Raw genomic sequence first — 26,319 nt, 5'->3', positions numbered from 1 at the left:
AATGCATCAAGATTATTTCAGTCTTTTTAGGGGGTGAAACTAAATTTTTGCAAATTTCTCCAGCAAGCGATCTTAAAAATATGTGTGAGGAATTCAAAACTGCTATTATTTTTGCGATTGGACAACATTTAGGTTGATAATCTACCTTTGATAATAAAGCATATAAGCTGCTTTCAGAAAACCAAATAATTATATCTTCTGAAAATGCCAAGTAATGCTAAATACATACACACATACATACATACAACTGTGAGTACTTGGCAATCATTTTTAATTATTTTTATGCCATTTTACACACATTTTTCTTACGAAGCAAAACTAAATTATACTAATTTAACCAAAATATATTTTGAATTCCCAAGTCATGTTATAAAATTTTAGCACCCCTCATCTTTGGAATTAGAAAGTTGAAAAATCCAACCTACCTCCAGGCATCAAAAAGAAAAGAAAAGGAGAATAGTTTAGCAGTTTCTAAATTAGTATTTATTAATTACACAAAAGCAAGATTAGGGTATATTGAAACAGTGCCTTTGGGTTTTTCCTTTTACTTCTTTAAAATAAATCCAGCGTTAGACGCTCCATCGTCATATTTGGAACAGTAGCTCAATGTCTTTTAATGGGGGGAAATGCAATTCAGGATGAGGGTGAAGACAGATGAAATGTTTTCAGCATGGTGGAAGTGGTTTGAACACATAATTGCTCCATTTGTTTTCAGGGCAATGAAATGGGCATTCAAACCACATCCATTTCTGTCTTCACCCTTACGAAGCTCCTAAGAACACTTACATCAGTGCTGGTCTGTCATCTTTGGTCCGATAGGGTCATCTTTGTTTTGCTTAAAGGAAGTATTTTGAGTGCTGTCCAAGGTTATATGTTCAAATGCATTCATGCAATCCCCACCCACACCCCCTGTAGCCACTATTCCAATCTTGGAGAGAATATTGAACTTTCCAAGGTATGTGGTGGAAGTGGTGCTGAAACATTTCAGATGAATAAATTACCTGTTGTGTGGTGGGGGTGGAATTAGATGAACAATTTTGCAACTAAATGTTGTATATACATTGGGAAGATGTCCCTGGGAATGACTTATGAATCCTATGCATGTTTAGTTGGAAATATATTTCACTGTTTCCAACAGGCTTAACTTCCAGGCTGTGGGTAAGATTACAGCCTCAGCATATGGTGAAAGTGCTGGAAAGGAGACAAAAGGCTGTATCCTGTGCTGCATGAGCAGCGTTTTGCAGGAGCAATGGGATGAGTGCCCCCTCCTCTCTTCCCCCCTGCATAAACCCCAAATCCTCCAACCATCCGGAACTGGTTTTAAGGATGTGCAGAGCACTGTTCAGTCTTATTTGATGGAAGTTGCTGATATGGCCCACATAACTCTTAAATAGTTTTGTAGAAAATGGAATTTCAGGGAACTCTGCTTTTATTGCACTTTGGTGGGGGGAAAATGATATACAAGTTTTAAGATGGAATGAATGAAGGTAAACTGCAAGATAAAATGTAAAGAACAGCACGCGCGCACACACACAACTCTGATATGAATTCCCATAGATGGAAATGTTATAAAATTATGATTAAAATTTTGGCAGCAGCAACTCAGGTATGATTGTTTTTTTACTTAAGGGCAGGCATGATGCCTCCTGCACTTTCCACCACTGCTCCAACTCAAGCCAGGTACATTTCAGGTTATCAAGTTTCACAACAGGAATTTGGAAGAAAAAGGCCTAGCAATCTTTGCCAAATGCAATGTCTCTATTGAGTGACTCACTCTGTTGCCCAGATTTTTCCTAATTTGGGTACAACAGTTGGTACCTGAAATAGACCTGATTAGAATGTAGATACTTAAGGCCCAGGATGAGTAATAAATCCAAAATAGCCAACGGAGCAGGACCAGCATGTGGGAGAGAACGAAAAAAGAAGAGGAGGGAAGTGTGCCAGCAAACCTGACAAATTAGCGAGTTCTTCTTCGTGTAAAGCCTGCTGGGCCATCTTAAGGAGTGGCAGCAACAAACTAGGAAGTCTCTCTAAGCACGCACGTGCTCTGGCAAGTATGAGTGAATAAACATCTTTCCTGAGTTTCGTGTTCAGGAAGCGCATTGGGCTTCGTGACAAGTTACACCCAGAAACAGTGTTGGCTTATTTGAACACCTCTCATGGAACTAGGGTCCTGGAAAAAATCTGACTTCCTCTTCCCTTTTGTTAAGGGTGGGTTGTGGGAAGTGGTCTTGAGAGAGTAAAGGAGTAGGAACTGGGAGCCAGGAGAAAAGGGCAGTCAGGTTCTATGGTTAAACCAGAAGGCAGGACCAGAGATCACATCAAGCACCAGGATAATTCCGCATCCCTGGCATGTGCAGGACTATTGCCAAAAAACACTTGTTGTGGTTGGGCCACGTGGACAGAAGACGAGGAGTCCGTGTGGCATGCCCTGTATTGGGAAGTTTTTCATGTTTGATGTTTTAGTATGTTCTGTGAGCTGCCCAGAGTGGCTGAGGGAATAAATAATAATATTATTATAACACCAGACCGCTCTGCAGTGGGACTAAACTGAGGTTCATGCTGGTGTGGGAATTAAAGGGGGTTTAAAGAGATCTGATGAGCACCCTCAGTCTTTGGAGGCCAGCTATGAAGACTTTAGGGTCCTTAGCCTGGCTATGGAGCATCCTTTTGGATAACCTGCCCAAACTTGTGTGTCCCAGAGCAAGGTTAGGTCAGGTAGGTCTCTTTATTTACCTATCTGTGGGGAGTGGACAGAGAAATTTCTGGGACACAGAAGAAAGGCACAGAGTGCCACATATGGCACCTGAATTCAAGTTCCCCCAAACTCTGCTTTAAATTATTTGTGTTAGTTCTAAAGCAGAGAAGGGGAACCTGTGGCCTCCATACATTATTGGATTACAGCTATTCAGCTTATAAAAGAGCCCATGGAGTCACATTATACAATGTACAATTGTTAAATAAATCAGTTTCTCAAAGTGAATGGAGCCCACTCTGTTGATGATAGCCGTCATAGAACTTCTGCAGAGAATCTGGAATTCGAGGAGTCACAATAGCTAAGGCTTGTTGGAAATGCCATCCCATAATGCATTTTGCTTGTATATCTTCCTGAAGGGCAAGAAGCGCAGCTTCCCTACAAACCGCAGCTATCTGAAAAAGAAATATATGTATTTAAATAACAAGATTTATTGCTGGAACATTTTATCTGCTGAGGACTGGTGGCAGAGGACAGACGCAGAATGAAACAGAAGGCCACATTCATAATTTTCTTGAGTATCCATGGAAGCCTCTGCAAAAAATTGTTCCAAGCCTGGCAAAATCCACCAACAACACATTTACGTTCTGATGTTTGTTATTGCAGCATACACTGCCCTCTTACATAAATAAAATATGCATATGGCAGATGCTCAATTAAAAATACACCAACTGATGGCAAACAATTCAGTAAGCATTCCAGAAACGAGAGAAAGACTATCAAATAATTTGTGACTGCTTTCTTGTCTTATACTGTAACTTTTTTTAAAAAAAGGTGGAGGGAAGGGGGAAGGAAAAGCATACAATTCAAAAAGAGAAACAGGAAGGAAGAAAAAAGTGTGGAAAAGAAGACTACTAATATCTTAAAGCCTGAGATGGGTTTTTAAGCTCCCTGGACTTCAGACAGCGGAAACAGCCTCATGTTAATGTCATTCTAAAGACACATTACTGTGGTGAAAAGCGCTTGAGGAATGAACAGGGGGACCACGATTTTCAGTGTAAGAGGGAAAACAGTGATTGATATTGACTGCACCCTTGTGTGTCTAAATGAAAGAGCCAGCTGAAATGCATTTGTCAGCCATTCAGTATATTTTCCTTGTTTGTTCACTTGCTGAAAAGACTTCCACCGCCCATGCAGGACTAATGGCTGCCAAAGTCTTTTAGTAGCTTTTTAGGGGATTTAGCATGTGTTTAGCATGCCTTCAGAGAAGAAGAAGAAAAAGCATGGATTTGGACATCTTTGTCAAGTTACTACAATATTGCTGTTAGTTCTGATCAGTGCTCTGCTGCTCTGCATTTTAATGCCTTAGAGCACAGTGAAGACGTTAAAGCAAAAAAGAAAAAAGAATCACACACATTGCCACCTCACAGGTTAAAGTCTATGTATGCAAGTTAACGGAGGGAGCACAGCCACAGGAACCCATGCTTATTAGTTCCTAAACTCAGAAAACACCCCACAAAGCCTGATAATTTCTCAAGTAACACATAGAGTACCTTGATATGTTTTCCTTGTTTGCTCACTTGTTTTTTTGACACCAAAAGGCAAACCTTTCACAGAAGGTCTTATTCATGCCATTGCATTTACAACTCAAAATGAACATGAACATCAAAAATCAGAATTGTGTGTGAGCAATATATTCTTCCAGTGGTCACATGAACTCAAAGGTCACGTGAAGAACACTCACGACCAGCTTTTCTGCTACGTACTTCATGTTTCCAGTGATTACATCAGGGGTTGTAAACCTGGCCCCTACCGCCCACTAGTGGGCGTTTCAGCATTCTAGGTGGGAGGTACGGGGTTCTATGGCACAAGCGAAATCCTCCTTCCATAGAGCACTGGTGGGCGGTAAGGAAATTCTACCATCAAGAAAGATGCATTAGTGGGCGGTAGGTATAAAAAGGTTGACTACCCCTGGATTATGTAAACAGTGTTATAAGAAAAACTGATAATCAAAACTTGGGAACTCCCGGAAACTGAGAACAGGAGGTACACAGTGTTGCAACACTGCATCCAGTCTCAGAGCATCCGTAACGGGGTGATGGAGGTCTGCCCAGCAATCTAAGCAGGGGCATTTGAGTAACAATGACACATACATATCGAGCATCAAAGTATTTGGATTATTTCTGAGAGACTGATCCAGTGTGGCCTTCACTGGAGAAGATGCAAATGAGGCTAGGTAACAGATGAATCTCACATGTAGAGCAAGATGCTCAAGAGGGATGAAGCCTCAAAGTATAGAATGGGAACTAACTATGCCCTTGGAATAGAATAGAATAGAATAGAATAGAATAGAATAGAATAGAATAGAATAGAATAGAATAGAAATGCAGACAGCTGTGAAGAGAGGAGACATTTGTACTCCTATGCACTCTATCATGCACACTAACCCAAAGTACTGTGGATGACATGCAGCAGCTCATGGCTTAGCACATGCAGCTGCCAGTGAGTGGTGGAGGCTCAGCACTGCAGAATGCAGGCAGAACATGCAGGCTCAAGCAAGACTTTTAACCTCTAAAATTCCCAGCCAGGTCATTCATGCAGTTCAGCAAGCCTACTTCCCACAGCTTGTTGCCCTGATAAAGAGGCGGTTGCGGCCAGCTAGCAGCAGCCATCCCATGTCAGGGTCAGCAGTGAGTGGTGTATATACATGTGGGTGAGACGCAATGTCTGCCTGTCTGTCTCAAGACAGTCACGTCCCACATGTCAGCATGCAGGCAGAGAGCAAAGGCGCTGCTTCCTGCATGTTCAATTTCTGAAGTGCTTACTTACAGACTGTAGCTTGGATCACTAGTGATCCCTCAACATGCATTTTCAGCTCTCAATGTTGTGTATTACCTGACTATCTTTGACACAAGCTAAGCCTCATCTGTAAAATGGGTAATTTTTTTCCTGGAATGTCTTCAAAATGCTTACGTCTCCAGTAATATAAAGTGTATGTATACAATGGTTGGTGACAGGAACTTTACGCACAATCATTAAATGTGCTTCTTAGATGAGCACCTTCTGTTGGGCTCTATTCAGGAGCCAGAATGGTTTATTTCTAGAATCAGCAATCCTGTCTATTAGGATTCAGCCAGTCAACTATTTCGGAGAAGGGAAAACGCAACAGTGGTATACTTGCTTTAAATAGCAAGATCTGATAATAAGAACATGTTATTAATGCCTATCTTATACCTGGGCATGTTTTGCAATAACAATCTTTGTGTGCGCATGCGCGCACACACAGAACAAGAATAATTGACACTTGACATTTCAACAGGACTAACATGTCCCAGCAAAAATGCCACATGAACAGGGTGCATCACACATCCATGCAATAGTAGTATAGCCCTAAGTTTATATATGTATCAGTGGGAAATTTGTCATTTATTTTAGTGAGGCTTAGAAGACACCCGAGATGTTTTGATCTCAAATTATTTTCTAAAGTTACTAATGAGTAAAAAAGAACACACAGAATAGAGACCAATAGTAATATTTAGAGAGGGGGTTCTAATTATGTCGATCATTTTCAGCTTCCTAGGTGAAAAATGCTCTCAGGTATCAATTATTATACTCCTGAAGCCATGGACTGATAACCTAACAATTCATCTGCCAGGATGAATCAGATGAGATGAATAGCTGATTCAGCTTGCTTGAGTCAGGTCCATTGTGGTTTTAAGCACTAACTTTTTTCCAAAGGGCTGAAAGTCCTTTTCAGCTTCTTTGTATTTGAAGTGCTCCCAAAAAAACTTTAAAGAATATCGAGAGATGGGGCGGGCAGGGTGGTAGTGGGGAGAAATGAGCTTCTGTGTTTAAAGTCTTAGGTATTTTTTAAGAGTGGCTTGGTTAATGCATCCTCTGCCGGGAACACCTGTGAACTATTGAATTTAATTGGGCTGCAGCTGGTGCAGATTGTATGTGCAGCGACTGGCAGCCCGATAAGCCCGTCTCTTACATTGTGTTGCATTTTCCTTTCCCTTTCATTCAAGCTTGTCATCCCACCCCCACCCCCCACCCCCCAGATGGTTACAACAGGCTGTGTGAGAAAGGGATTAGGGACCTGGAGCAGATTGGCATCCTGTGGTGGTTTGTGAATAGTGCAAATTGTGGAGCTTTCCCGGATGACGACTACCTGCAAGAGTGCGGGCTAGCTTGCCGCACACACACTCCTAAGCACGTCTAAAAGTAGGATTAGAGAGTGGGAAAATCAGCTTTCCCACTCAGCATGAAGGACCGTGAAAAGGCTTCAGAATTAGACCTTTCAAACAATGATGAAACCCCACGGGTCCAATCTGAAAAGGTACCCCCCAACTCAAGTCTTTTCTGTGACTGACTCTTACTAAATCATTCGTATGCACCTGCTTACATCACAAATAAGCCCTCATCACAAATAAACCCCAAATCCGACCCTGAATAAAAAAGTCAACATAAAGGAGAGGAAGTTTAAGGCTGCCATGGTTTCTCTGGACAAGGAATTAGGAGGTCAAAAATCATAATTTGTTACTTAAGATATCTCTCCTACATCCAGCTAAGAAACTCCATATAACCATAGTTTTAAAAAGCCTGCTCTAGCTTCAGTCTTCTTTCATTCAATAATACTGAAACTCACCTGGGCAAGATGCTTCGAGCATGTAACACCAATTCTTCCTCGACTACACTGGCTGCCAATTAATTTGCAGGCCCAATTCAAAATGCTAGTTATGACCTATAAGGTCTTAAACAGCTGAGCACAGCAGCACCCCAAGGACCTTCTTGCTCCATATGAACCAACCCAGACCCTGCAATCATAATCCGGGGCCCTTCTTTATGTGTCTCCTCCGTGAGAGGTCAGGAGCAAAGGGGAGGCCAATGAATAAGCCGTATGTCAAAACTGAGCCCTTCTATTTGATTTTACTGAACGTATTAAATTATTAAGCCTAGAGGAAAACACACATATAGGATCTCAGAACGCCATACCAGCTCTGAAGAAATACTGAAATTCTCAACAAAATAGTAGTAATTTATGCCCTAGAGCCACAACTGAAGGCTAAGTGACTCTGGGAGAATATTGTCATATGAACTTAAGTTTACAGCTTTTGCAAATATCACATGTACTTTATAAAAATAAGATCCGTTTTGTGTCTATATGTATGCTTATCAAATATCCACATGATACTTGTTTATCTCTACTGATGCTTATCTAGTTGTCATGTGTTTGCACAGACCCAGTAAATGAGAGACAGATGAACTGTGTTCCCAGAATTAACACATGGACCATGCAATAAACAGAGGAGATTATTTGTGTTAGGCTTTTTATGGGGTTATGCCAAATCCTTGTACACTGCATAAAGGGTCTTTTAGAAAGATCATGCTCATTCTCAACCATTCTGATAAGAATTAACACCCACAGAGTATGTTCTGAATGTAGCTACAAGCCTAGTTTCCTTTTCTTCTGCTTGTGATTTTTCAACTATACATGAAACCTTTCCAAGCAATATATTAAATGTAAATTCCAATTTAACATTTGTAACTACAAGCTCTAAATGCAGCTGCTTTCCAAAACATACTGATTTGATACAGATCCCATCATTCTGGCAAAGGCATGGCAGGACTGCACCTTTAACAAAAGAATTCTGTAACAAAAACAAGTTTGCACATGCTGGGATGGAATATTTTTAAACAACATGCCCTGCCAAGTGCTAGTTTCAGCTGTATTTGTGGAACATAACTGCATACATGCACTTCAGAATGAAACTAAGTTTCATTTCTGGAACCTATCTTCGGAATAATTACCTCTACAAATTAATCCACATATTCACTTTAATACCCTTGTGTTATCTCTAGTACAGGCACATTTATATACCTGGATATATAAGCTATTGTGTGTACTGTATGTAGTGGGGTATCACTTTCAAGACTTGGCAAATCATAGGGTCATATTTCTCAGCACTCAAAGGACCTCATTGGGAAATACTTGTCAGCTGTGGTCAGCACAGTTCAAGAAGATGATGACTGATAGAGTCAAAGGCAAGCTGAAAAGATGACAGACTAGAAGGCAAACCGTATTTTGAAACACTGCAGGAACCAAGTATGGTTAAGCCTATGGTCAAGAAGATTAAGTGGTGACACTTTAAATAAAAAAGAAAGTAAAAGTTAAAGAATTGAAGTGTCCAGACAATGGGAGAATAGATTTATGTTCTCATAAATTCTTATTCTTAAAATAAGGCCATCAATGCAATAAGTTGCTTAATGAAGCTATACACTTTCTCAACCCAAACTCAGAAGTCCTATCACAGATCTCCCACATCTTCTAATTTGGCCATAACTCTTATTTCCATTGATTCAATGTGTCAGAAATTAGAGCTAATTTTTAGAGATAACATTTCCCTAAATACCAGGTTGTACACATACTATATTGATGGTATTCAGATTTTGGTGAAAGTTTGTGGCCAGAATAGGGACAGAGAAGTGTCTCCAATTTCCAACTTGCTGGAAATTTTGGGTGGTTATAGTGCATGTGTCTTTTTCCAAGGAATTCATAAAAGAGTTGCCAGCTGCAGGCAACCATCCAAAACACTTTCTGGAAAGCTGAAGAGCAGGAAGATTGCAAAGCTCTAAAATCATCACTGCCAGAATAGATAATGTTCCCTTTAAGAGATGAAAGTGGCTGATTGTCTGCATTGGGTTATAAGCAGGAAAATGTGTTTTGGCCACAAGTTTGTATGCCATCATGAGAAGCACAACACCTCCCCCCCCAAAAAATGTGGAATAACAAATACAAGTCCAACTCCAACCCCCTACACCATCACTCTAAAGGCAGGAAAGAGATAGCTAAAAGATGGATGGCAACCTCAGTATTCTTCAGGGTGTAAATCAGTGGAAATAAATGTTTTCTGCTATTATGGGACTTTAATTGCTTGTGTGTGTCTTCTTTGCACAGATCTAAGCAATTAAAGAATTCTTATAATATAGCCATTAAAAGAATGAAGACGTATGGAGGGAGGGGGTTGAACTACTAGATTGGCATGTGGATTCTAAAAAAACTGATGCATCCATGCATGGCTTTGTCAAGAACAAACTCTGTTTATCTTTGTTTTTCAGTCCCCTACCTTGTCCAACATACACAAGTCAGACAGGCATAATACCAGTACATTTCCAAGACTGTATGACGTTTGTGTTATTTTTGTGCTAAAGAGATTTGACAACATCTTTGAAAGGATCAAGGGGATCAAGCTTCAGAGTTTCTGTTGGCTTCCTTCACACAACAGTTCTATATTTACTTAGATAGGAATGTTAAAGATAGGTACATAAAACCAATGGCTTATCTGTATTGTGGATTTTATGAGCAAGGCAGTGCTATGATTCTCCAAATATGAAGTGTAGCCCAGACCATTAGGACTTCCATGATTTTGAGTTGACATGGCCTTCCCTATGAAGCATGAGTCTCATAAGCTCCATCCTTCTCATTAAACTAGATTCTGTACTTGGAAAAAGTGTAGTCATCAGACAATTCTTTGCACAGCTGCATTTCTTGTACTGTACTGTGGTTGCCTTGCAGCATCCAAGCTAGAACCTGGAAGAAGTAAGGGAAGAATAGGAGGATTGGAGAGAAAGTGAGGGTTCCAGTTCTTTGTGCCTATCCTAATAGCTTAGGTAGGATTAACAGGGAAGGGTTCTGGGTGTTTGCTTTTTCCCCACAAGCATTTCCACAACCCTACCTAAAACCATACAGGGAAGTGTACAGCTACTCAGGGAGGTAACATAGAGGCAACTCCTTGGAGGTGTAAGGAGATTAATTACTGGATTCCTTCCCCCTTAGCTTTACTCACCACGGAAGAAATGTAGAGGAGTTGTCGATGATTATAATAATGCTATTATTGCATGGTTATGAATGTGGAGTTTATTGTATTGTCTTATTTAACTCGATTTTTTTCATTGTGATTCATAAACCACTTAGGTTTCTGTTGAAATATGAAGCGGTTAAGCAAGTTAACTAACTTAAGAATAAAGAGAAGAAGTGACAGCAACAGCTATCCGGTTTCATGAAGATGCACTTAAAAATGTCTGGCTTGAAACTAGTATAGGGCTCTTGTGAAAATATCAAAGAAGATAAGCAAATGACACCGAGAAAGGTAGAGCAGATAGGGGAGAGAACATGACCAACTGAAAGGAAGTTCAACAGCATTAGCATTTAGAAGCTTTTAAGTGTAAACATAAAGATAACTCAGATTTGCAGTCACCAGATTCACACACAGGAATAATTAGAACTTCAAAATGCTAAAATGCTCTGCTAACAAACACGATGCATTGGTATCCATTGCTGGTTTCCTCCAAAGATTTAATGTACTGTATAACATTCTGGATTATTAAAAAAAAACTCCTGAAACTAGCATTTTCCAGTTCAGACCATTACAGAGGAAGAAAGCAGGGGGATCTTTCACCCCAAAACATATACAATATTAAAATTTCATTGCCAAACATATATGTGATGTGCTTTCCACAGTTAATTTTTAATTTCCTGACTATACCGCATGTGAAATTTTCAAATACTTTTGGCACTCATTTCATGACATATGTGCACCTTATTGCAGGAAAGTAAAGGCAGCCCAATATGGAAGCCTCCAGACTAACTGAACAATCCTTGTGACTGTAAATGTTTCAAACTGAGTTTCAGGAAACGGCAAAACGTTACAATCCAAAAAGGATTACAAATGCAGTATAATGGTTGCCACACTCTTTCCAAAATCGGCTCCACAATAAGAGAAGGCAGGTGTTTTAGCCAGCTTACATACAAAACTGATGATTTTCTGTTCGTGTTTATAAAAGCCACAATTCTAACTGACAGAAGGCTGTAGAACTTGGCACCTTCCCTCCTACAAAAGATTTTCCCCATGTATTCAATTTATTTTGCTTTACTTTAAGTCACCCTAATTATGCCAGCATCTTCAGCTGATGATTGTATTAGTCCTGAAACAGTCCCTAAACAAATGAGAGCTTTGACTTCCATTGTTAAAAGTCCTGCTTCCAATTTTTGGAGTAGGAAATTAAATAACTTACAAATGAAATACTGGGCTTAGGACCAAACATTTGAACATTGCCCTGTCCTTTTCAGAGCAAGGAGGAAGCGGCTGCTGAAGAAGGGACAAGCCAAGAGAAATAATGTTTAACCTCAGCCCCATGTGAAAGTGATTTGAGATAATCGAAGGAGTCTGCAAATATGCTAAAAATGGGACCACATACTAACAGAAGAGCTTTACCAGGAAGTGAGAAATGCACTGGACCCTTATCTTCACGAGAGCTATGCGGGGAAAGTGCTGCTATGCCAGGAGTAGCAGTGAAGAAATCTCTTTTTAATTTAAAACTACAAGATCGTGATGACCTGTCAAGTCCTTTTCCTGTGTCAAGGCTTGGTATACAAAGCAACATGGATTTCAATTACAGGAATGAAGGCTGCATTCCTAAGCACACAAAAAAGCATAAGAAGAACCTGCTGTATCAGGCCAGTGTACCAGATAGTAAGTACAGCATCCTGTTCTCACAGGAGCCAACCAGATGCCTGTGAGACATTCTCAAGACAGACCCAAGCACAAAAGTACTCTCCCCTCCCGTGGTTTCCAGCAACCGGTACAGTCATACCTCGGGTTGCGAACGTGATCCGTCTGGGAGGCACGTTCACAACCCACAGTGCCGCGTCTGTGCACGAGTGTGATGTGATTCGGTGCTTCTGCGCATGAAATCATTTTGTGCTTCTGAACATGTGCGAGCACCAAAACCCAGAAGTAACCCATTCCGGTACTTCCGGGTTTGGCACGGTCTGTAACCCGAAAACGCACAACCCGCAGCGTTCGCAACCTGAGGTATGAGTGTATTCAGAAGCAATATCTGACTGACTGTGAAGGCAGAGCACAGCCAATTTGGCTAGTAGCCACTGAGAACCTTACCCTGCATGAATCTGTCTAATCCTCTTTGAAGCTATCCAAGTTGGTGGCCACTGCTGCCTCCTGCGAGAGTCAGTTCCATAGTGTAACTATGCATTGAATGAAGAAGTGCTTTCTATTATGTCTGGTATCTTTCAACATTCAACTTCATTGGATTTCCATAAGTCCTACCCCTCTCTATCAATTCTATCCATGCCATTGCAAACTTCTATCATGTCATCTCTTACTCACCTTTTCTCTAAACTAAAATGCAACCCACTGAGTTCCCTAGGACTTGTTTCTGAGTAAACACACACAAGGTTACACTGTAACGTTTTTTAAAAAAACATTAGATTAATTTCCATTGTTGAAGAAGTTTGCAAGTTACACAGGATGTTTTTAATACTCACATTTTGCAGGTGAATGCCACAGAGGCTGATATTCAAATAACACAAGTTCTCTCTCTCTCTCTCTCTCTCTCTCTCTCTCTCTCTATATATATATATATATATATATATAATTTATTTGACTGAACATAGAAACATAGAATCACAGAACTGCAGAGTTGGAAGGGAAACTCAACACGCGGTCCAATTTGAAACCATACTGGCCCCTGCTTAGCTTTGCAAATGTGCTAGCCGTTTTTATTGCTGCACCACCGCTTAGTCATCAAAAGCTCAGTTTGGAAATTAAAATTACTGATAAAATCAGATGCTAGAAACAAGTTAGTCTAGTAGCCACTTTTTAGTCTAGTAGCCACTTTACATTTTTTAAATGTAAATAAATTCAGCAGTTTTAAAAATATGAATTATAAAGCACATGCCAAATTTTCATGACTAGGTAAGACTTGCTTAAACAAAAAAGTTCTTAGCAGGTGCCAAAAGCAGTACAGCAAAGGTGGCTGCATAGTATCAATGGACAGAAAGTTCCACAGAGTAGGTACTGCCACACTGAAGGAAGTGTAGAACAAACGTAATATTGTCACTTATAAATACTTGCTATTGTAACCAAATTGGGAATCAGATTCCCTTGCTGATCTATCCTACCAGAGATCTATATACTACCAGTAGTAAAGGACAAAGTGGTGGGGCAGAGGCTTCCCACAATGACCAAATACTATCCCCACCCCCGAATGTTTCCGCCATAAATTCATTTACACTAATGCCTGTAGATAAGCTGGCCCAATGTTGTTTTAGTATTCAGTTAAGCAGCAAATAATTCAATTTTGCTTGTGGGAAACTATTTCCTAAGTACCTCCTGCTACACACTGTGCTAAGCAGTGGTTGTGTAAGAAATTAATTAAAGTGTTCCTGTTGCAAAACGTTCTGGAGGATGAACAAAAGCACAGTGAATTGCAAGTAAACAAAGGAGAGTAAAATATGCTTACCAAATGTTCAGTTTTTTGGCTGGCCTATATACTAATTTTTGCATTAAAGGCTTCCATAATTAAAAACAAAACAGCAACAGCATGAAGAGGAGGCAGTGCAACCAGCAGGGGATAGGCTATCCTCAATTCAAGACCTGGGTCAGGATCCTAATTGCTACTAGCCTGGGTTGGGCCCTATCCTCTCAACAGCCAGGGCATCCCGGCTGGGGATTTTGACTTTTTGATTTAAGCATCTAACCATAAGGATGTATCATAAACTAGTTTTTAATAATTCCCTTTATTTGGTATGGGTTGCTGCTGTTCCAAGTGGGCAGGATAATCTAGTTTATGGAACAACTTGCACAGTTCTTTGGGTGTGTACCCCAGGGAACTTAGCTCCACCAAACAAGCTTCCCATGTGGAACCTAGACTGTGTAGTAATGGAGACATCAAGCTGTTCACGCTTTTAATTAAAATTGAACACATTGTTATATTTTCTCAGAATATTTATTTTCTGAGAAAAATAATGTACACACACACACGGTTCATCTGGAAGCTGTATCATTTTTCTGGTTTCATAAACACAGGATGACAAGTTTGTACTCATTAGTCAAAGTACTGGAGGACTACTGCTTTTGCATCTGGGCATTATGAAATTCTTTGTTTACATGCTGTTGCTTTGTTTATAAGGTGTAGAAAGAGTACTGACTTATATCAGGGCATTGTAACATTCCCTCCATTACATTCTGTTAAACATTCTGTTTAACCATCTGGCGTGGCAATTGAAAAGAACAGGGATTCCGGCATCCATTTCTTTACTACAGAATGTATGATCCACTGGCACAGTGGGATTCATTTCCAGATAAAGGATTACAGGCAGATTGCTTTCTTACAAACCTATCTAAACACTGTCTACTACACAACATCTACACAATATTTGATGAGTAAATCTGTTGGCAACACTAGTGCAACATCACAAACCATTGTGATATGGTAGGGCTGCAGGCAGTGCCACTTTTGAAATCCATAGTAAAGTTGGGATTAGTACAGATTTCCAAACCAAAGGTGACATTCGTATGCCATTTCATTTGCTACACTCCCTGCATGATGAAATTCTTACGTAACTTCCATCTACTTTAAAGCTCTTTGGGATCAGACAAAAGATCCATCTAGTCTAGCATCCTGTTCCCCACAATGGTCCACCAGAAGCTTCTAGGGACATGAAGGCAATCTCACTTTCCCATTGTTGACAACAGCAAGTGGTACTCAGAGAGGCCTTTGATTCTAGAGGTACTAATATTATTTATTTGATTTCTTACTTCCGTTTACCACAAGGTCCCAGGGTGAGTTGCAGCAATTTAAAATACAGTATTAAAATCAGTTTAAAACAAATACACTCGAAGTAATAGGATGGGCCCTGAAAATATATGGTAGCATATAGCTATCATGACTTGTAGTCGCTGATAGGCTTATCTTCCATGAATTTGTCTAATCCTGTTTTAAAGCCATTTAAGCTAGTGGCCATTACTACATTTTATGGTCTCGGTGTCTGGAAATTTTACACTTTAGTTTTGTATTAAATTTGCATTAATTTTGTATTATACATACATGAACTAAGCACTCAATGGGTAAATTAGAATATGTTGATAAATCTCTCCCACTGCAATGGTATGTATGCCCAATTTGGGTTGCCTCTTCTCCGTAGTCTCTACTGTGCATAGGCATGAGTTGAAAATAGCAACATAAAGCAAGCTTTGTTGAAAAGCTCCCCACAACCACACCTAGGGAGGAACTACATATCTTGACAAACTATGTTCCCAAACTTGTTTCCTGAGATAATGCAAATGGAGGAACATTTGTACAGAATAAGTGGTAGATGGGGAGCTTAACTTTATCCAAACACGCCAATTTCCCCCTACAAATGCCATCCAGAAGCCATTATCTCTGGTCTTGAAAACCAGCTGGGGAAATGGGCTGTTTTGAGGGAGTGGGAAGCTGAATGCGAAATTGGTGGGTACAGGAGAGTTAAGAGCACACACATGCTGTCAATTTTCCCATCACAAGACAAACAAACCCAGAGTTAGCAACCCCAATCCTTGTCTTGAAATGTGCTGTTCTACCTCTGCTTTATTTACCTACTTTGTGTATGGTAGTCATGCCATATGCCATAACATAGCTTTATGCAAACAGTGTATGCAAACTCCACTTTAAGTTGTTTGAACTTCATTGTTTATTTCCTTTTGCCCACCCTAACCCACCAAAAACAGTCCACTAAAAAATTGTACATGGTTAATAATCTTTCATAACCTTCATATTTGTTATCAAACTAATGAAGAAATATATGACTGTGTGAGCCTATGTTGAAGTGGTACTGGTGCCCTCTGATGTGTTAAAGCTTTTAGATGGATATACTATCTTAATACTTAACAGTGATGTGTATTGAGGGTTCACTTGGGATGGGAGGATGTTCTTTCCACTCACTTTATTCCATCATGCAACTCTTTGGAGATCTATGGGAATCTCCCTTCCACTTTCCTGTCTAGATTGTATGCTCCTTTACTTCTTCCGTAAGAGAAATAATGTTTGGAGCAGCCCATTTTGCAACCAACCACTTTTGTTCCAAAACATAACCACCTGCAGTTCCCTGTTACTGTGTGTTTCATGATCCATGATTAAATTGGGATGATCTGCACAGGAATCTTGGGTATATTCAGGGAGTGTGTTCCATTTTCACTTCTCATACATTTACATGACCCACCATGTCTGTATTGCACATTCCCTGATTTGCCCAATCAATACTACGTGCAAAACAGGATTCAACAAATATACCATTGTGAATACTAGGAATGCTTGCAGTAAGTACAAATCAACACCTGCCATTCTGGTTCAGAAATAAATGTATTTTTAAATGGCATTAGTAGTGCAAAGCATATTTTTGAAAGATTCTATCAATTGCAATTTTGCAAGCCAATTCAGCGGATCAAGCATACAACTAGTTTCTCTAAAACATTCCCTTTGCTATTTTGGAATGGCCCTTCTTGAAATCAATGGCACATGTAAGCACTATACCAAGCAAAAGTAGGGTGGAGAAATATAAATTGCAAGAACCAAATATAAGTTGCATGAACCAAAAATGTTTCTTATTCTTTCTTATGCTGTTGCAGCAACATAAACAAAATAGTTCCAGTACGTTAGCTTGTCAGAAAACAACATGCTTCTTAAACCATATGGCTATTATGATGATGTTTGTAACATGTAGCCAAATCACACAATTTAACTTGAGCAATTGTCTACATTATATAGACTTCTGGCAACTAAAAATATTGCTCAGATGTTTTTGAGTCAGTTTACACTATACTCTAAATAATTGATTACATAGGTATGGTTTATTTTAAAGCATTATTCCTCATCATTTCAGAATCGCATCATCAAGTAAGCACACAAAAAGCTGCCATATATATATCTTGGCAAAATAATGCTGCCATTCATACATTTCTGGCTCTTCTACAATCTCACATCTGAAGGTGTACATGGCCAGAATAAATATAAATGCTTCAGTTTTAGCCATTCTACTGAAGTATTAAGAATTGAATTTAATGCACCTTAACCAGGCTATAGCTATGACCATGCAGTTAAACAGATTGAATGAAATACTGAAGAGTTAACAGCCACTTATTAAATACCCAAAATGGGGTTTATTTTTACTGACTTTCATTGATTTTACTGTTGTAGTTGCACTATATATGTGTAAGCCCCTCCTTAAAAAGGTTGCATAAAAGTATTTTAAATAAATAATAAGCATATGTTTTTCTCTGTGTCCACACTCCTTTGGGTTCAAACTGTGAACTTGGGTACTTTTCTCTCACATTTAATGTCGTTATTCATACAGACAATGGGTGAGAAAAGATCTAACATGATGAGAACAGCTGCCTGCTTTTGCAACAGCAGAGCCTTTCTCTCTTCCTCCTGGCACCCCCAAAATCTATCCTGGAAGCTGAGGGTCCCTTCTGTGCAAATTTTTGGGGCATGCAGGGGGCTGGAAGCAGGAGAAGAGAAACCGGAAATCTCATTGTGCATGCAGATTTCCGTTGTGTAAGCAGTCACAATTGGATGTCGCCCAATGTTATTAAATTCTTTTCTGGTTTGTTTTCTTAACAAACTGTGAAGTTATATGGGCAGTCACCTGCTTTAGGAAGTGTGCTTTGTGAGCCCAATGTATGAACTCATTCTGTACTGTACCGCAGAACAGGAGGAGCAGCAGCAGCAAAACAAAGATGAATGACTGCTACCAAACATCAAACTCAGAATGCAAGCCTGTCTGTTATCACAGCTCTAATATTAGTGTGTATATTTGCTTCTGCTGCCAAATGTTATCAGTGTTGTCCTGACATGCAGGGAACAACCTGTTCTACACGGATAATAACTGGGTAGGAAATGGCTCCAGTTTATCTTTGTGACACTCGTAAGGTAATTTTATCCACTGTGGATATCATAACGTAAATGATGATCATTTGAAAGCACTTGGGATACTTGGGTTTCTGACAAAACTAAAGCCCTATCTTCAATCAGAAATGAGCAGGAGGATGTGGTGGTAGATCTCAAAATGCCTTGGGTTATCAAAATATTTGAGGTATGAGACATGCACACCTGTTCTGTTTTGTATATACGTCTCTCAGAGCTGAGGGCTCAGGCATAATATTGAAAAAGACAAAGTGGAGAAGATCTATGGCTTTCAAATTAACTCAGAATTGTCAGTCAATAGTCTGAACTTGATTTTTAAAAAACCAATGCCTAAAACTACGTAAGTACTGTAATTGGGTTAAAACTGGGAAATCAATAAAAATAATTGGCAAAAAAGAAAGGAAGAAAAGGGGGCAGGACTTAATGGGCTGTAAAAGGTGGAGCGGGCATATACATGCTCCGCCGATGCGTGTGGAGATCAGGAATGTAACCTGGTACAAAATGGCGGTTGTCTGTACCACATAATACTACTTTTAATTACTGATATTTATTTTGTGGGATAAAACGAGTAAAGAAATTAAGGCAATTTTTTCAAGTGCATTACAATTAAGCATATCCTTTCAGACAAGAGGGAAAGCAATACAGTACTGGCTCTAGAAAGGCTTCAGTGTGGATGCCCTGTTGAAATGAATGAAATCTGGCAGCGCTGCTCTTGGTGGGCAATATGTACAACCAGAATGCCTTCACAGTGGATGAATCAGTGATAAAAGCTGTGGTTCCACACACCTTCACTATTTCCTAACGCTAAATATCTTCATATCATGACTTTAAAAGCTCTGCAGACATGTTACATTTGGCTACAGCCTCTGTACATGCAGGAACAGCCAAGTCCAGTCAGGAAGTTTCTTAACTTGAAACGCTCAATTAATTACTGCAATATATACAGCAGAGATTTATGGCTTATCAGGGAAGGAGTTCAAAACATAACATCTTTTGTGACAACCAGATCTTCATTTTTTTCAGAAAATAATTATATTCTAGAAAGAGTTTATCTGAATGAGGCAGATGACTGATTAAAAGGCAGGCCTTAGAGGATGAACAGATTATAAAAGGCAGTATTAAAAATGAAAGCCCACCTCTCTCAACGAAACATCTAAACTACCTGGCGTAGTTTATCACATATCAGAGGACCTCAGGGTAGTTTTCCACATACTCATTTAATCCCTACAACAACCCTGTGAGGTAGGTTAGGCTGAGAGGCAGTGACTAGCCCAAGGCCACCCAGTGAGCTTAATGGCTAAGTGAGGATTTGAGACTTGGTCTCTCAAGTCCTAGTTCAGCACTCTATTACACTGCACTGGCTCTTATAATCTCATCCTTTAGAAGAGAGGTTAGTGCACTGGTGTTTTAATGTGTGTGTTTGACTGCACTTTACAGCTTGCCTGTCAACAAATAGTGCCAAAGCAAATTACAAAAAACGTCACAATTAAAACAGGTACAATTAACATTATAATAATAAAATAAAACCACAAAACAGCCCATAACTGTATGGCTTGATCACATGGCTTATTGTTTGATCTTGTTGAACCTTATTGCTTAAATAACATGAAATGATCTGTTTATTTTAATGAAAAGCCATAAATAAATAAATACCTATGTGGATTTCAGCTGACAGTGTCAACACATCTGTGAAAGGTAGAAGTATGAGAGCCCAGAATATGTAGAAGTTACTATCTTATACAAATATACATGTTTCTTTATATGCGGCACTTGGCCCTTGTGACTGGGAATTTCATTCAAACTAATAATCCATGTTTTTTTTAGCAAGCCAATACATATTTTTAGCTTTGACTATACAATGAGGCTGAGACCCCCAAAGTCCCACTGATTTTATTATCCTTGTTTATTATTTGTACATTAGTAAAGGTAAAGGTACCCCTGCCCGTACAAGCCAGTCATGTCCGACTCTAGGGTTGTGCGCTCATCTCACTTAAGAGGCCGGGAGCCAGCGCTGTCCAGAGACACTTCTGGGTCACCTGGCCAGCATGACGAAGCTGCTCTGGTGAGCCAGCACCAGCGCAGCACACGGAAACGCCGTTTACCTTCCCCCTATAAAGCGGTACCTGTTTATCTACTTGCACTTAGGGGTGCTTTTGAACTGCTAGGTGGGCAGGAGCTGGGACCGAAAGACGGGAGCTCACCCCATCGTGGGGATTTGAACCGCCGACCATACGATCAGCAAGTCCTAGGCACTGAGGTTTTACCCACAGCGCCACCCGCGTCCCAATTTGTACATTAGACTACCTCTAATGAGGAAGCCCAAGAGAACCATTTGGTAATTTGGATGCAGAACAAAGCAACCTGTATTCTGATAAAGGGTGTGTGTGTTTGTGTGTGGGGGGGGGGGGAGAGAGTAATGTAAACTGCTTAGAGCACATTACTAGAGCTTCCTTATAAGCATTTTTTAAAAATTAAGAATATGTATTTTAGCCTATCACTGAAAAGCTTGGGATACCTTCTTTACAACTCCCAACAGCAAGTGCTTGACCAAGTGAATAACATACAAATAATGGTGCCTGTAGTCTATAACATGGAATAGTCCAAGACCAAGCAGTTTCCCAGAAACAATACTAAGTCTTCATTTTTGTGTGGGCTTTTGGTTATTGGTTTTAAAGTCAATATAGCACATATGTATGCTCTTGCTTGCTATCAAACATATACTCTGCAAAGCTTGTACTTCCAGCACTATAAAGAGCGGCAAGTTTTTCTGATTATTTGGGTTACCTAATCTAGCATAACCATGATTTATAATCAGGTCCTTGTACCTAAAAAAATCCCTGACAAACTACTTAAGAATTTATAGCAGACCCTCTTCAAAGTACAATACACACCCAGCACTTTGGGGGAGGGGAAGGACAGACTGATTAACTAGGCCGAACTGGTACCTAGGAACAACCTATTATAGGACCAAATTAGAAGGCAAAATGATAGACTACTGTTGTTACTTACAATTTCTAGCTGAAGCCACTCAAACATATCATCAATGATCTATCTATAGCACATCCTGAAAAATGATACTTCCCTTTCACAGGCCTTGAGTGGTAGCACCATACTTGCTTACTGACAGCCCTCAATCTAAAACTGCTGCTCACCACCACCACCAATAGGTCACATAACAGAGATATGGACCCAGGGACTATAGGAAAGAGATCTCATATTTGTCTACCTACTCTGGAATCAGGACCTTATTATATGCTCCACAGCATCAGGCATTCATTCACCTATCATCTTCAGTGTAATATATGGATATTATTATTATTAACCTTTTCTCCATATGGGATTCAAGGTGGCTTACATATAAAAATAAGAACTGCTAAGAGCATAGAAATAACAATCATTAAAAAACAATTAAACAAATATGACACCAGAAATGACAGTAATCTAAAACTGATGGGGGGTACATTTCAATCTCTCCTGGCAATGTGTTAAGTGGCTTTAGATTGGCAATCTTGGAACAAAGGAACTTCAAAGGGCAACTGCAATGTGAAATCAATTGAATTCATCAAGGGGGTCAGTGGGCTCATTTGTGGACTCAACTGAGACAAAGGATTATTAGCACATTGTGTGTGTTAATTGCATTATCAATACCAGGATGTATTGTGTTATCAAATGTTAAGCAGAGACAGTGATAATTACTAAATTTTCTCCATTTTATTTCCCTCAATTTTCTCAATTTTCTCCATTTTATTTCTCTCAATTTTCTCCATTTTATTTCCCCATTTACAGTTTTCTCTTATAAACACAAGCCATATAGATAGATCTTGGTATTGAGATACTGTAATTCAGGATAATACTTCATGCATCTGATGAAATTGGACTTATGTTGTAATAAATGTTACCAAAAAGCTCTTTGTAGTTTTCCCGACAAATATGTATCCTAGAAAACGTTCAAGGAATGAGGCTCTACATGATGCTTGTGCCACTGAAGATGACTTTATAGTTTTTCCTATTGATTAAATTTCAGCAAGGTAGATTCATTGCTTTTCAGTAGGTACAATGTACACTTTTCTCTCTTTTTGCTTTTGTCTTTTTAAAGTTTGAAAGTTTAGTACAGATATGTTTGTACTAAACATAGGCAGTTAATTTAACTTTTCTTTCAATGATATTCCTTCTAGATCCTTTATCATACATGTAGCTTTCTTCTTAATTCTTTACAGTTTAAGAGCATGTTTTTAACAGAATTGGGGTGTCCACAACCAAATAGTACTCCAGATAGGATCACAGAATTCTCTAGCTGGATTTCCATTCTCTTTCTGAACTCTCTATTAAAAATTCTATTACCTTCCACATAAAAATAAATTTGGTTACAGCAAAACCATCTCAATTAGCACACTGTCTTCAAGAGAAAAAAAAATGGATTTCTATTGAACATGTTTGTGTTCTGATTTGAATTGTTTTTACACATCAAATACAGCATGATTTGACACCGAAGTCCGAAGCAGATCTTTTTAAATCAAGTATCTATAATGATAATCTATAAAGACAGATTGTGGGAAAGACCCCTGGTGCTATCAAGCTGGGCTTGATGGAAGCAGCTAGATGGCTGACTAGGGTGTTAGTTCAGCATAAACATCCTATCTAAATTAGCCTTCAGATAGTTACATAACCTTCAGGTAGTTATATAACCTAATGCCAACAAGAGTAAGAATGCAAAGCTCAGGAGTAACAGGATGTCAAGGAAGTGGTAGAGTCCACATAAAATTGCTCCTTCAAAAAAGGGGAGGATCTTTTTCTAAAAACCTTGAATTTAATAATGAATAATGCATGATTAAAAACTTAATTTAAAATTGTGTAAAATAACTGATGGGAAAGACTTTTCAAAATGAAGTCCCAAAAACTAAGGTTCCCACCACACCCATTTTTACACCTTGGCCATGCCCCCTTTGACATGAGGACTCTGCAGAGTTGATCATGGGTTAATGTGGCTCCCAGTATGAAAAAGGTTAGGCACCCCACCTATCCCACAACGTAAAAGTGCTGCATGCAGAATGCACCAGGCATTTCACTATTTGCTACAAGAACTAAGATTATGCTAGTAACTATATCTTGAAGAGAGTAAAACTGTTCCCAAGGAGCATGCAAAATTCTCAAGGCTGACCAGTGTAATTTGATTTGTATTTTTTTTAAAAATGAACTTGATAAAATAAATATTAAATCTGCAACTTACTTAAAAACAATTAAAAAACCAGCCTGAAAAAACAAACAATAGCAACTTCCGAAAGAGACCATTTCCTTCTAGAATTAAATTCCCAACTGCTTATAAACAGCAACATGTTTTTCCTTTACTGGGAACCACTGCTAAGTCAGAGGACAATAAAGAAGCATGGCCCCAGGGAAGACTGGGACGGGAGGGAGGGGGAAGGGGAAGCACAGCTGGATGATAGATTGCTACTTTCCGACTTTCTTTTGTAGCCTCTACTAAGTGACAGCAGCCCCCGTGGTGCTGGCGACACACTTCCTTCTCCTACATTCTACACAGAAGAGTTTTTGACAACTTTATGCGAACAAATGGAGGACGGTGGGGAAGATGGAGGAGATATAAAATTAGTAAACAGCAAGTGAAGACCTGTGAAAATCCACTAATGTGTATTTCCTCCTTTGCAGTATAGTATTCATACCAATTCCATATTCTCAAGCACATGCAAATATGTGCACATGCATGGCTATATGCACCTGGTGGCTAAGGATATTCTCCAATAAGTTTCTTGACCAGGGGGGTAGGACGTCCAGTTTTTTTTAATAGTACGGCGTTCAATCAAACAATCTTATAGGGAATTCCCTCACCTTCTGGCCTGATTCTGCTAACTCGGAATCTGGACCAGAACACAAGGATGTGGTCTCATTTTGCCAGTTTTGGGCCATTCCCCCTCCAGGGCAAAGAACTCAATTCAGTGTTTCTCTTGTCTTCAGGACTGGGGGGAAAGGGCAAGTGTATCCCCTCTCTCCACCTTCCTGGATAGCTGACTGCTGACTCCTTCACTAATGTGCATATATCTGGAAGAGGCTCACATAATTCCATTATTACTTGACACTAGTGGTGAGGCGGTCGGGGGGCAGGAAAGAAAAGTGGCGAGGCAGTCTCAGTTCTCTGCTGGCATCACACACATCAAGCAAGTTTATCAAGCTTCCTATCCATTTCTTTATAGTACAGCCACATGACAGAAATTTGAGCTATTGAATGAAAGATGCATTCAAAAGTGCAACAAGGCTCACAAATTTCTTAATGCTTCACGTGTGAGAGAGGCTGACATAATGGATTGTAATAAGTATTGTTATACTACATTTTTCATGTGCTAACTGTGTATGAACAGTCAAGGCTGTGTTGCCAATGTAACCGAGAGTGAGACAGTCTGAGGCCAAGTATGTTTACTTAGAAAGTCAATGGGGCTTTTCCCTAAAAAGATTGTAAGCTACTCCTGAACCAGAATGGAAATATGATACAGGAATACTTCTTTGGATGTTTGAGGATGGGGGTTTTAGTTCCCAAAATAAAACGATCCCCAGTGCTCAGCAACAGGCATGTTTGCCTATGAATTTTGCAAACAGGTTGTATTTTTTTCCTTGATTTTTATGAAACAAACAACGAAATGTAGTAGAACTCTGTGCAGAGTCATTTCCAGTGATAAAACTGTCTACATTTTCTTTACTGAATGTAAGAGGTGGTTTAAATCAGCAGCGTCCTTCCTCGTGACTTACATTTAATCAGATGTGCTTTAAGATTGAGATGAGAGTTGAGCTATGCTATACAGTACAATATGACTTTATGGCAACACATTGATGCTTTCCTGACATCAAATAAGAACATGGTACAGCATGAGTGAAAGTGGACCAGCATTTTGTTGTACACGCTGTGTGCCACCCTTGTGAGTTATTGCTCGGCAAGGAAGATAAAATTTACACCAAGTCCTCTAGGTATAAGTGATAGATTTATAGTTTCTACTCACATTTAATGTCTCTTTGGTAAGCATGGTTATATGATATGCCATATAACATGATGCCAGCCTTGGCTCTCACACTATAAACTGTCTGCCATAAAGCTAAGACTGTCTCACATCTTAATTTTCCATAAACGTATGTACCTCAAAGAGATGCTCTATACTAGAAAGCAGGATTTTTCAGTTTTTATTGTTCTCAGCAGAATGTTTCACACACATGCTTGACCTGCTCATGAGAGTTGTCTTTATAACTACTTCTGAATTTAAAAAGGAATTTGCTTCAGAATTGGAAGGAGGAGATGATAACTAGGCTCTGGTTTCCAGAAATGTTTAAATGCTAATTTCTTTCATAGAACTCTTATAATTTATTCTATATATTTCCTCCACAGTTCGAAGAGAAAAGATTTAGGACAAAGCAGATCAGTCGTCCTTTTAATTTGAAAAGAAAAATGATGCAATAAACTTCTTTTAAAAGTCAGATTTAGAATAAGGATCAGCATACGTGCTTATTAAAAGAAGGAATCAAGTCTCTATTCTGCCAAGACATGTTTCATCTAAACTCACCCTTTTATTGTAGATAATGTATGATAATTATAATTATATTATCCTTTCCGGATAAGAGAGTTTCCGAATGACAGAATTAGCAACCTGACATCTGTCAGGATTCACATGATTTCATTTTTACTTGCAACAAACAGTTCTTTAGGGCTTCGTGTGCAATTTTAATTACAACACCAGAAAGCAAATTAAGAAAGCCTATGCTGAGCTTTATAGAATAAGCAGCGCCAGTTTTATTGAGACAAATTCTGTGCAATTTAAAGCTGGAAATTACTAAGATGAAGCGATCCCTAAGAAACTTACACCATT

At 39.3% G+C, this 26,319-nt stretch overlaps 1 protein-coding gene across 2 annotated transcripts in view; it reads right to left on the bottom strand.

Annotated features, from left to right (window-relative positions):
* Positions 1-254: 254 nt before the first annotated feature.
* The window catches only part of AFG2A (AFG2 AAA ATPase homolog A), a 158,716-nt gene continuing 132,651 nt past the window's right edge, over positions 255-26,319 (bottom strand). For both annotated transcript variants that reach the window (XM_081926425.1, XM_081926426.1), the window contains exon 16: positions 255-3,150. In XM_081926425.1, coding sequence (XP_081782551.1) covers positions 2,974-3,150 — 177 coding nt within the window. In that variant the 3' untranslated portion in view covers positions 255-2,973. The remainder of the gene's footprint in view (positions 3,151-26,319) is intronic.

The sequence above is a fragment of the Podarcis melisellensis genome, assembly GCF_964234715.1.
Source record: "Podarcis melisellensis genome assembly, chromosome: 9".
In the NCBI taxonomy this organism is placed as follows: Eukaryota; Metazoa; Chordata; class Lepidosauria; order Squamata; family Lacertidae; genus Podarcis; species Podarcis melisellensis.
Note: the sequence above shows the minus strand (reverse complement) of the source record. Positions and strands in the feature narration are given on the sequence as shown.